This window comes from Arachis duranensis, chromosome 2 (genome assembly GCF_000817695.3).
Source record: "Arachis duranensis cultivar V14167 chromosome 2, aradu.V14167.gnm2.J7QH, whole genome shotgun sequence".
NCBI classification, from domain to species: domain Eukaryota; kingdom Viridiplantae; phylum Streptophyta; class Magnoliopsida; order Fabales; family Fabaceae; genus Arachis; species Arachis duranensis.
In genome coordinates this window covers 3,177,073-3,188,765 of record NC_029773.3, presented here as the reverse complement: position 1 = coordinate 3,188,765, position 11,693 = coordinate 3,177,073, and the positions used below count along the sequence as shown (strand labels likewise).

The window sequence follows — 11,693 nt, the reverse complement described above, 5'->3', positions numbered from 1 at the left end:
GACGAAGCCTATTACATTGAAGTCAATGCAGATCAATAAGGAAGAACGCAAGCAGAGAAGAAGAAAAAAGCAAACACAAGCAGAAACGAAGGTTTAGTTTGCAGCTTTGTTTACGTTGAGCAAAGCAAGGTTTACGTTATATGTAGCGCATAAATCACAAACGATTTGGAGGTTGGAGGAGGCGCGTGAATCAAAAAGGACTTGGATAACTTGGATGTATTTTTTGCTTGAATGTGGAGCATTATTGAATATATTATGCATGAGGCGCGTGCCAATAGACTTGTCTTAAGCTTAAGTCTAAACTCTAAACCAAACCAACCAACTAACAGAAAACAGATACATACATTACAGGGGCTCAAACACTCAAATAATCCGCAAAAAAAGTGATGTACAATGGGCAATAATGGCGATACAGTGATCATGGCGGGAGTAAAGGTTTTGAAGAACGCGAATTCTCATAAGGTGGTTAAGAGAAAAATGCGGTCGAGGGCATCAAAGATATCCGTTGCTGTCCAGGGTGTCATTGAAGACGCAGAGAAAAACCTGAAGGTTCGACGAGTGAAGTCATGGTTTCAAGGCATTAAAGATCTATGCTATGAGTTAATTGGTGTTTCAGAAGAATTTGAGCTACTGCAACCGCCGAAGAAGTCACACTTTGTAGGCCTCCGACTCCTCCAACGCCTCAAGAAGGGAAACCGTGAGGAGGCGAGCAGCATCATTCGTAAGTTTGAGGCCTTGATTGAAGAAGGCAGCAAGTTGCATCTTAGTTCGACAGTACCCAACGAGGCTGAGCAACTTGGTTCGAGTTCGGATCCAGCACCCGACGAGGCTGAGCCGGAGCCATTAGATCTGCATTCGCCCGCAGTTCCCTCAAATATTATAGACGAAGAACTCATGATTGGTCGAGATGCTGAAATTCAAGACTTAATTAGAAGGTTGACTAAGGAATATCATAGATGCATATGTCTTGTTAGAGAAGAGGTTGGAATGGGAACGACCGCGCTGGCCCGACATGTCTACAACAGTACTCAAGTGAAAAGTAAATTTCATTTCATGGCATGGGTAACTGTCTCTCAACAATTCAATGTGAAGCGAATTGTTAAGTCTATGCTGGAATTCGCTCCTGAAACACCAGAGAAATACGCCGGCAATGAATTTGAATTATTGAAACTTGAGCTTCATAAGTTCATAAAGGACAGGGAACTCCTTCTTGTTCTGGAAGACGTCAGCCACCTAGATTCGAACCACTTGTCAGATCTAATGAACGTGCTTCGTAGTAGTTCCTCTCATAGCATTTTGATTATCACCAGGAAGAAGGAAGTCGCACAAGTAGCAGAATCCACACACACCGTGGTTATGACACGTCTCTCCCCCGAAGCTTGCTGGTCAATTATCAAACATCACGCATTTGGTGATGATCAGGATGAGTCATCTTTGGAAGGGTCGTTAGGCGAAGTTGGAAGAAAAATCGCAGAAAAGTGCGGGGGGAAGCCAGCTGTTGCTAAATCTTTTGGTGTTAAGTTGCGCGGCAGATCTCTCGGAGAATGGCAGCAAGCATTGATGAGTGGGAAGCTACCGGAGTACGACTTGACATCTTGTGCCACGTTGAGTGAAAACTTGTATTCTAGAATGTCTCCTGCTTTGAGACAATGCTTGCTGTATTGCTCCATCTTCCCTACGAATCACTCCATTCAAGTAGACGAGCTCGTCAAACTATGGATGGCACAGGGCTTTATTGCCTCCCATGAAGAGGACAAGTTGGAAATACAAGGCGGGAAATACGTCAAGCAATTGCGAGATCGCTCTGCCTTCCAAGAATCTAGAGATTCTGGACGGGAAGGCGAGGGCGCCTTGAAATGCAAATTGAAGAAAGAAATGCATGAATTTATCCAAGATCTTGCGCGTAACGAATGCCGCATAATGCTTCCTGGTGAAGAGTCCGGAGACAACGACGCTGTAACAGAGCCTGCTCGTTATCGTCATTTTACCCGTCATTGTACTCTGTATCTTGAAGATCAAACCTCTTTCCTAGATTCAATTGACAATGGAGGTAAACTCAAGGCAGATAAACTACACACTCTAATGGTTTTGTCCAAGTTTTCCGACATGGATCCAACAAATCTTGCCAAACGTCTACCTCGTATGAAGAGGATCAGGGCGTTGGATTTGAGCGATTGCCCAATAGAAAAGCTTCCATCGGAGGCAACTGAACTGCTACATCTAAGGTACCTTAACCTGTCTTTCAATCATAAGCTAAAGGAGTTGCCTGATGCAATAAGTAATTTGCTTAATTTGCAAACTTTAAATCTCAACGGATGTAAAAGTCTTCAGAAACTGCCAGAAAGTATAGGCAAATTGATCAAGTTGCGGCATCTTGAGATTCTCTGGACAACAAGCCTTAGCTACCTACCAAAAGGGATTGCAAGCTTAACCTTGTTGAGAACCTTAAATCGATTCTTCGGGAGCAGTGGTGGTGCTAGCAGAGGCATAGCATGCAGCCTTGGAGATTTGGAAAATCTAAACAATATCGCAGGATGCCTTACCATAGATGGATTGGGTGGTGAAACTGAAATTTCTGAAGCTACAAGAGCTGATCTAAAGAACAAGGAAAATCTGCTTGGCTTGGAACTGTGGTTTTCTATCGTAGGATCGAAGGCCAACGATCAAGTCCTACTTGATAGCTTAGAAGCACCTCCTCAATTGCAATCCCTTGGAATATTTGACTACGGAGGAAGTTCATTCCCCAACTGGATGATGGAATTGAACAAACTAACACAACTAAAGCTTCATAGATGTAGTGAATGCAATGTTTTGCCCACTTTAGGGAAACTCCCATTCCTTGAATCACTTGAGATCACGAATATGCCTAATGTGAAGATGGTAGGTGTCGAATTTCTGGGAATAGGATTAAACCATGAGGATGCTGTCAACGAAGGCTCCTCACCTGATGCAGTTGCATTTCCCAGATTGAGAAAGCTTCACTTCAAAAAGTTGGATGAGTGGAAAGGGTGGACTGGAATCAATGTTAATGGTGGAGACAAGAAGATTATGCCTCAACTGTCTTCTTTGTCAGTTGTAAACTGTAAAAAGTTAGGATCACTTCCTGACTACATAAAGAAGAAGGAAAATCTGAAACCAGTTATTGAAGGATGTCCTTTGCTACCAGAAAACTAAAAGGCGCAAGAATAGATGAGGAGCTTGGATTTCAAGAAACAAAGCAGATTAAGGTAAGCTATTCTTCAAACTGTCCTATGGTAAACATTGTTGGAGCTAATATCTTCTATTAGCTAGCTATATTTCTTTGTCAAATATGTGGACTCTGCATGGCATGCAACTCTGATTTCATAGTTTCAGTTTGCTTGTTATGCAATTTAAGTACATTCATTTTAAGTTAACACTTTCAATAGAGTCAGCAATAATTTTTTAAAAATTCTTTTAAGTTTGCTTTGTTTATTTGAGTTTCTGTTTTTGTCGGAAGATTGGTTCTTACTGCCTGCTCTAATCTCAAAATTGAACATTTTTTTAATTGATTAATTTTGTTTCCGCCTCACCTTTTAATCAGGTCCAGTTTAGTGTGCTTTCAGCCATCCATGGCATTTTTAAAGGTGTTCAAAATCTGCAACCACTGTGGAGTCTCCAAATAATGTTGCACAGATGTGGGTTTTCAACTTTTCTGTGCTCTGTATTAAAAAGGCTCTTAAGAAGTTGAAGATGGAAGGTCTCTGGGGTCTGGTGCCAAAATTAAAGTTCAGTTTCTCAATAAATTGTTTCCAGAGAATATTGCACAGATGTGTGATTTCAACTCAGTTTGGGAAACATCTAAGTTTGATACTCTGATCATGATGTAATAAGTTATGGCTATGTGCTAGCATGACTATTGAGTTTCCTATCTATATTCTGTGAGATTTCACTGTAATTTTCCTCTTTCCATGTTTGTGTTCCTCAGAGAACCTGTAAGTTGTAACACCATGTCTCTATAATTTCGTAGCATTTTCAGTTTGAAGTAAAATTGGTGGCTGTTCTGTTTTCTTTTTTTTTTTTAAGTAGTAAAATTGGCGTATAGTCGTGTAAAATTTTACATTATTAACCAGATTAGCTAGTAATCAAGTATATTACTAATTTACTGTGAGTTTATATATATAACTTGGTAATCAACTTGGATTGGTCGAGTGGTCAACTCACTCGTCCGCTTAAGCAAGTGTCAGGGGTTCGAATCCCGCCTTGTGCATGCAGCAACTCATTGGCCAGCGGCCCTTAAATGGAACAGTCAAGATATTACATTTAATCAGTTTTGGAATATGCTTAAAAAGCTTTTCTTGAGTTCATATTGATATGTGTTTTATAGATGATAGAGGTAATGTGTATTTTGATCTTTAAAATTAGTTTAATGAGTTAATTTTGTTTTTATTTTTTTTTTCAAATAACCAACCTCATCTCTTATTTAAAAAATATGGTTGGATTAAACTTTCGTCATCACGTGCAATTATTTTTGTATAAAGTTTATTGTTAAAGATGGTTAGATGAAAATTTAATCAAATATGTTAAATTATCTCATTATTATCAACTATCAATAATATATAAAAATAATCGCAGGTGAATTTTCATTCTTTGTTAATGCAGTGCTTTTTATTTTTTGACTTTTTGTGTTGTAGTTCAGATGGTGTTTTTTAACAATGGGTTGTGTAATTTTTTTTTATCGATACCACAAATTTTAGGGTTAGATTTGTGATTTTTATTTTTTTAAAAAAACTTACAAATCTAAAAGTCAAATTCATCATTTTTTATTTTAAATGTTTTAAATATACGAATCTAAAGGTTAAATTTGTGTTTTAGTAAAAAAAATTTTATTTCATCACAAATCAAATTATTTAATTTGTACACTATAAAAATTTTACTCTCAAATTTTTTAAATTTAAGGTCAAATTTATTATTTAAAATTAAAAAAATTATATAAAAAATACACCAATTAATTATGATACTCGATTATACACAATTTTTTTTCATTATTAAAAAAATTTGCCTCCGAAGGTAATTTAGAGGATATTTTTAAATCTAGTAAACACTTATTAAGAAACATAAAATTGAGAAGGAACAAATGTCTGACACCAATTTAGCCCATCTATCATTTAAATTGTTTAATATGTGTTGATAAAATATAATTCAAAAAAATTATTATAGTGTAATTAGATTTTTAACAAATATTATTATAAAATAAATTAATCTTTTTTAAAATCAATCTATTTCGTAAACTTCTAAAATAATAAAAACTTGAATCAAAATTTCTTAAACTCACATTCGATCCGCACATCAACAAAATTTAATCTAAAAAGTGCAAATATTATGGACTTTCTAAAATTTGTTAGGATTTAGGAACCAATTTTAGCGGATACTCAAAAATATACAATTGACAAATGACAAGTATTGTATAATACTAATAATAACTAGTGGAAAAAATTGACGATAATCCTGAGAATGATTTATAATAATTCAAATATTGTGTGGGGTTGGGGGAGGGCGCCCTACCGCTCTGCATAGCTCTCCATCTCCCAAGAAGTTGTATCAGTATCACAGTTCATAGATTGCATCATGATTATTGATTTGAATGCCAACAACATTGGATAGAGCTGTTAACCCACTTCTGAGTTCTGCATCACAACTGTTTGTTAAAATGTCTCAGAGGAACAACACGGCCAAGGCCACTGTTATTAGGGTCAGCAACAGAAAAAGGAAACAAACTTTGGTGGAAGAACACCTTCAACTACAAGACATAGAGGATTCAGCACCTTCTTCTTGCTCCTCCTCATTCACCAAAGATGAGATTCACAAACTGAGGCTAGCCTTGTTGGAATGGTATGACAACAACCACAGGGATCTTCCATGGAGAACTTTCAAGAATGCTTCCAATGGCAATGATGATGAAGAAGAAGAAGATGAAGAGGTGCAAAGGAGGGCTTATGGTGTGTGGGTTTCTGAGGTGATGCTTCAACAAACAAGGGTTCAGACTGTTATTGCTTATTACAACCGTTGGATGAAGAAATGGCCCACTATTCATCATCTAGCTCAAGCTTCTCTTGAGGTACTATTCCCATCACTTATCTTTCATTGGTTTTGATTCCTTTCTTGCTACTTGCTACCCTTTGTAATGTTGTTAGTTAAATTGCTAGAGATTTCTGTAATTCAAATGTTGTGTTCAGTTATGATTGTCAAGTTCTAGATTTTTTTAAAATTTTTTTATCTAGTTATCATGAACATTGCTCAAAATGTTGTAGTTCCTCTGTTAGTTTATATCTATCATTGTTTACTCTTTTGTTAATGAATTATTTTTACGTTCTTTGGACTATAGATATCAAATTACCTTTTAATCTTTTGAAAACTGAGAAGCATTTGTTGTAGTTGGTAGACTAATTGTATCCTCCCAACACAATTGGTACCATCTTTGTGCAGGAAGTAAATGAAATGTGGGCAGGTTTGGGCTACTATCGAAGAGCTCGTTTTCTTTTTGAGGTGATCTTTCGTTACAACATTTGATTTTTCTTTATACCAGTATGTGCTGTAAGCTTTGAAAATTGTTTCTCTTCCTGCTGTTAGGGTGCGAAGAAAATCGTTGCAGAAGGAGGAAGGATTCCTAAAATGGCTTCCATGCTACAAAAAATTCCTGGAATTGGGGAGTATACAGCCGGAGCAATTGCCTCTATAGCATTCAACGAGGTTGGTAGGCTGTTTCTGTGATTTTGGTTCCTAGAAACTTGCAATTGGATACTCATGGATTAAATTATCAGGCAGTACCTGTTGTTGATGGGAACGTGGTAAGGGTGATTGCTAGATTAAGGGCCATTTCTGCTAATCCAAAAGATTCAGCAACTGTTAGGAGATTTTGGTGAGTTTTGTGAACTTCAAGAACAAATCATTTAAGTCATCAAAGAATGCAAACTATTACATAGAAGGTGAAACATGTTTTAGCTTTTCAGTTGTGTGATTTTTTTTTTCCTTAACTGATCTTTAGACTAAAGTGAGAAAATGAAAAAATCGAAGCATATTTTCATGCATTAAAGTAAATTCTCAGCTTATATTTTTAGGCTTGTATTTCTTTTTCTTTACCATCTTTCTTTTCTTTGTTCTTTGTGGGATTGATACGGAGATTAAGGAAAGTAGCAGCTCAGTTGGTCGATCCTCTTCGGCCAGGGGACCTCAATCAATCCCTGATGGAACTTGGGGCAACCGTGTGCACGCCTTTGAATCCAAGCTGCTCATCATGTCCAGTATCAGAATTTTGTAAAGCACTGTCAATTTCTAAAGAAGATACTTCCGTAGTGGTAACAGATTATCCTGTAAAGGGCACGAAGGTTAAACAAAGATGCGACTTTAGTGCTGTATGTGTTGTTGAGTTACTTGGAGCTGATACAATCTCAGACGAAAAACAGTCGACAAGCAAATTTATTCTTGTAAAAAGGCCTGATGAAGGATTGCTTGCCGGTCTCTGGGAGTTTCCATCTGCCTCTTTGGATGGCGAAACTGCTTCATTGGCTAGAAGAGAGGCAACGAATTCCTTCTTGAAAAATGTTCTCAAAATTGACACCAAAAGCAAAAGGACTTGCAATATTGTTTTGAGGGAAGATGTTGGGGAATTTGTTCACATTTTCAGTCACATTCGCCTCAAGTTGTATGTCGAATTACTAGTGTTGCAATTGAAAGGTTTGTGCCTGTCTATCTAGCATTGCAAGATGGTTTCGGTATTTTAATTCTCCAAAAAAAAAAAAAAAAAATTGACCACTACCCCTTTCTCTCTAAAACTTAAGAAATATTTTTGTTGCTAATAGTAAACTTTAAATGACAGTCCATAATCTATTACACAAATTGCTACACTTGAAACTTAGTCAGGTGAATTGGCATTTCACAACTATATTACCTTGTATCTATGATTCCTTAGTTTGAAAGAGGAAGATTCAATAAAACTGCTCTTGATTAAGTGTTTTAATTGCATATATTTTGACTTCGGTACGCACACAGTACTTTTCGGTATTAACGTTAATTACCTGTTGATTTATTTTCTGTTAGGGAAAGTAGAAGATTTGTTGAGTAGCCATGGAAATGAAACTACAAATTGGAAATGCGTTGACGGCAATTCGCTTTCAAGTATGGGACTAACAACCAGTGTAAGAAAGGTAGCTTGCTGAGACTCCAACCTTAACATAATCTTTTCCAGTTGTATGATATGAATTGGTCCTTATAAACTAAAGGATTTGCTTTTTAACATCCTTTTATGTATTGTTATATTAGCAAAATTGTGATTTTATACTAAAAGGTCTTACGAATGCAAGCATCTAAGTGGCAACAATATAAAACTCTTTTACACTTTTTAACATAATTAAACTCTAAACTACAACTGCTATAAATAATTGTGCACTATCAAATCAGTTAAGAGACATTATTTATTTTACTAAATATTTTGCTTCTAGTGATTTAAGGGTTGAACTTAAAAGTTTCATATTCTTGATGCTTTATATATGCAGGTATACAACTTGGTTCAAAAGTTCAAGCAGAAAAGTTTTCCTTCCCATGTGCCTGCTAAAAAGAGAAGTAGAACAACCAGAAGAAACATAGTCTAGTACAAGGTTGGGAGCATGGTTCAAACTTGCTACCTTGTGCTTACCTAAATTAAATATAACAACACTGAAATATTTTTCTCTTGTATTTTTAGAGTTCATTGCTAAGGTGCTTTCTTTACTTTGTAACTTATGTTCAGCAAAGAATCAAGAGGACAAACCTATATGACATAATTTATGTATTCTATACCTCTACCAAATATTACATCTCTCTTTCAACAAAAACAAAAAGTAATAATAATAATAATAATAATAATAATAATAATAATAATAATAGTAATCTCTTTGGTTATTTTTCTAGTCTAATGGTATAGAGACTAAGCTATTAAAATGACACACCTGACATGAGTACAAATCTTCAATATTTAAACAAACTAAAAAAATGGTGGGATTAAACTTGCTAAGTGTATACCAAAAATTAATGACTGCTTATAAAAATATATATTTGGCATATCAAAAGGTTTATATATTAAAAAGTTTCATTATATTATTGTAAACAAGTTTAATTATTCTACTATTGTAAGTTTGATTATTTTACTATAGTGGGCTTATTAATTTGGTAGCTGAATATTTAATTAGAAAAATATGTGAATCAATATTTATAAATATACATAAATACATTATGGTTGACTTAGTGGTTTATTTTTTTTATACACGTAGTAAAAAAAATTGTTCAAATCAAATAGTGCACGTTTTGTTGAATTTTTTCACAAGTAAAAAAAAAGGGGGTTAAAATAATTAAAGAAAAACATGTGGATCTGGGAGAAAATCTCCTAAAAGAGTTAAAAGGAGTTTTAGTTTGTCTTGGCAAGTTCAATATGCGGTTGAAATCTACTACATTCATTCATTGTCACTACTCTAGTTTTGTACTCTAGTGTTTCCAACAAGTTTGTTATATTTTTTTTAATTTCATTTTTCATATAATATTAGATAGAGAGAAATATAAGTCATAAAAATCAGTGGTACATATTGTTTCAAAGAACCATGTGGATCAGAGGATTCTTTCATTTTGTTCCTCCCACTCTAGTTTCTTTTTTTCTCACTAAAACTATCATCAACAAACCAGTGACAACAAAAAGAAAATGGTTGGAGATTGAACAAGGAAGAGGAGGAACACTTGGTGATTCTAGCTTTCGTTTGTGGTCATTAACTACTTCACCTTCTTCTTCTTCTTTGCATGCTTCTAAGAATTCCATACCCTCTTCATCATCATCACCAATTCCACCTTTGGTATGCTTTATATGAATCAATAAAGAAAATTTCGATGTCTTCTATTGGATTGAGTTTATGGAATTTATTGCACATGTAGTTAAACCTTTTTTGATCCTTATGATGTTAGTTTTGGATTAAGATTATTATAAAAGTTCACTTTCTTTTAATGTTTGATTTTCTTTTGTTGCAGATTGTAAGTAAACTAAAATCAGCTAACAGAAACAAGATCACATGTTGTTCTGCTGTTCAAGAATCATCTACTACTACAGCAGGTGTGTTCATGCATTAACACAATAAAAGGTTGAATCTTTCTTTTATTTATTAATGATTAGTCTAAGCAAAAAACTCTAATTTCATTTTATGGTCATAGCTACTTCTGAAACAAAGGAGTCCGAAACAAAAGAGGTAAAGGCGGCAGCGCCAAAGGCCGAACCGGCGAAGAAGCCTCCGGCTAAAGCACCATCCAAGCCGCTACCTCAGATGATGGAGGAGGATGTGATCCCTTCACTTAAAGAAATACTTGAAGCTCAAGAAGATCTTTCTGAGATTGAGTTGGTCTTTAAGGACAATAAGGTTAGTAATGCAATGCTACATGACTAGAACTATTTGTTAGTAACATTGTCAAAATTAACCAAAATTCAACTAGAGTAGTTTATTAAGATTGTGCTCACACCTTGCAAAAATTTTCATGATTGATTAAATCTTAATATTTGATTGTGTCTTGATTGACAGTTAGAAGGTTCATTCTTGAAAAACGGAAATCCATATTCATTTTGGGCCTTCTTTCCCACTGGCATAACTGGTAGGTAACATTTTTTTTTGTGTCATTGAGAAAATGTAAGGTTATACGACTACATTCTTTTAACTACAGACTTAATATAAATACATGGATACAGTCTTACAGAGACACAAAAATATGTTTAGAATAGAGATCAGTATAAAGAACAGTAACTTTTAAGATGCAAATTTTATATTTCTCTGTCTCCATATTTATAACTTGTCAAAGTTATCGATTGTTGTCTTCTATTAAGGAACATGCATATGTAATATGACATTTTTTTTTTTTGGCTTGGAACAGGTCCAAAGGGGTTTTCATTGTCTTCATATAACTCAGGACCAAGCACTGTTGAGCCATTTCTTGTTGATGAAAAGAAAGTTACTGCAAAACTCATAATCTTCTGGGTTGAGAAACGTTTGGCAGCACAGGGTATCATTCCTGTATGGAAAGAATGATTAATATCTTCAAAATAGTGAAAATTTTTCATTTTCATTTTGGTTGCAAAGTGATGTAACAGACAATTTAACATTCTATTGTCCCTTGGGCCTTGGCTTAATAAAAAACTATATTGTATATACATGTGTTTATGGTAGGACATTTTGATTTAATCAATGCACAAGATTTTGATATTTATTTAGTGAAATCCATGTAAGAGAACATATTCTCCAACAGAATACTATCCATGTAAGATAAAACGACCTTCAAGTACTTTAAATTTTGGCAATTATTGTTTTTCATATTAAAATCAAAATGATTGGAACAGAATATGCTTGTGACACTTGTATAATCAATAATCTTGAGAAAAATAGAGTTAAGATTATTGTAGTTCATCATTAAGAGAGCTCCTTTATTCAGGTCAATAAAAATAGACTCCAAAAATCTTTCAAATCATAGAGCTTAATTAGTAGCATTATAAATAGAATATAGGTAACATAAAATACACCCAACAAAATTTCCAAGTCCATTTCCATTCTCATAGAACTATAAAACTTGAGAAATACTTGTGTAATCTTAAAGTATATTTCATATGGTAACATTATCTTAAGATCAATATCCAATCTTAAATCTTGCATTCAACTGTGGTTGGTTTTTATCAAAAT

The 11,693-nt window shown here is 34.7% G+C and overlaps 3 protein-coding genes across 3 annotated transcripts; all 3 read left to right on the top strand.

Annotated features, from left to right (window-relative positions):
* The first annotated feature begins 393 nt into the window (after window positions 1-393).
* LOC107473056 (putative disease resistance protein RGA1) lies at window positions 394-3,979 on the top strand. The gene is made up of 2 exons (XM_052257227.1): window positions 394-3,227; window positions 3,563-3,979. The coding sequence occupies exon 1, from the start codon at window positions 394-396 to the stop codon at window positions 3,172-3,174; it is 2,781 nt and encodes a 926-aa protein (XP_052113187.1). The 3' UTR covers window positions 3,175-3,227; window positions 3,563-3,979.
* A 1,499-nt stretch (window positions 3,980-5,478) lies between these two features.
* LOC107472979 (adenine DNA glycosylase) lies at window positions 5,479-8,803 on the top strand. The gene is made up of 7 exons (XM_016092501.3): window positions 5,479-6,076; window positions 6,445-6,504; window positions 6,589-6,708; window positions 6,780-6,877; window positions 7,145-7,692; window positions 8,056-8,162; window positions 8,511-8,803. The coding sequence occupies exons 1-7, from the start codon at window positions 5,603-5,605 to the stop codon at window positions 8,604-8,606; spliced, it is 1,503 nt and encodes a 500-aa protein (XP_015947987.1). The 5' UTR covers window positions 5,479-5,602; the 3' UTR covers window positions 8,607-8,803.
* A 784-nt stretch (window positions 8,804-9,587) lies between these two features.
* On the top strand, window positions 9,588-11,168 carry LOC107473043 (uncharacterized). The gene is made up of 5 exons (XM_016092571.3): window positions 9,588-9,833; window positions 10,006-10,087; window positions 10,186-10,388; window positions 10,548-10,617; window positions 10,894-11,168. Exons 1-5 carry the CDS (start codon window positions 9,588-9,590, stop codon window positions 11,046-11,048), a joined length of 756 nt encoding a protein of 251 aa, XP_015948057.1. The 3' UTR covers window positions 11,049-11,168.
* Window positions 11,169-11,693: the final 525 nt, after the last annotated feature.

Bases quoted from the DNA above. Each gene is read 5' to 3' on its own strand.
- LOC107473056 (XM_052257227.1), top strand. From the start codon at position 394: ATGGGCAATAATGGCGATACAGTGATCATGGCGGGAGTAAAGGTTTTG.
- LOC107472979 (XM_016092501.3), top strand. From the start codon at position 5,603: ATGCCAACAACATTGGATAGAGCTGTTAACCCACTTCTGAGTTCTGCA. The intron at 6,709-6,779 runs GTTGGTAGGCTG...TTAAATTATCAG, and splicing joins CCTCTATAGCATTCAACGAG to GCAGTACCTGTTGTTGATGG. The intron at 7,693-8,055 runs GTTTGTGCCTGT...ATTTTCTGTTAG, and splicing joins ACTAGTGTTGCAATTGAAAG to GGAAAGTAGAAGATTTGTTG.
- LOC107473043 (XM_016092571.3), top strand. From the start codon at position 9,588: ATGTGGATCAGAGGATTCTTTCATTTTGTTCCTCCCACTCTAGTTTCT. The intron at 9,834-10,005 runs GTATGCTTTATA...CTTTTGTTGCAG, and splicing joins CATCACCAATTCCACCTTTG to ATTGTAAGTAAACTAAAATC. The intron at 10,389-10,547 runs GTTAGTAATGCA...CTTGATTGACAG, and splicing joins TGGTCTTTAAGGACAATAAG to TTAGAAGGTTCATTCTTGAA.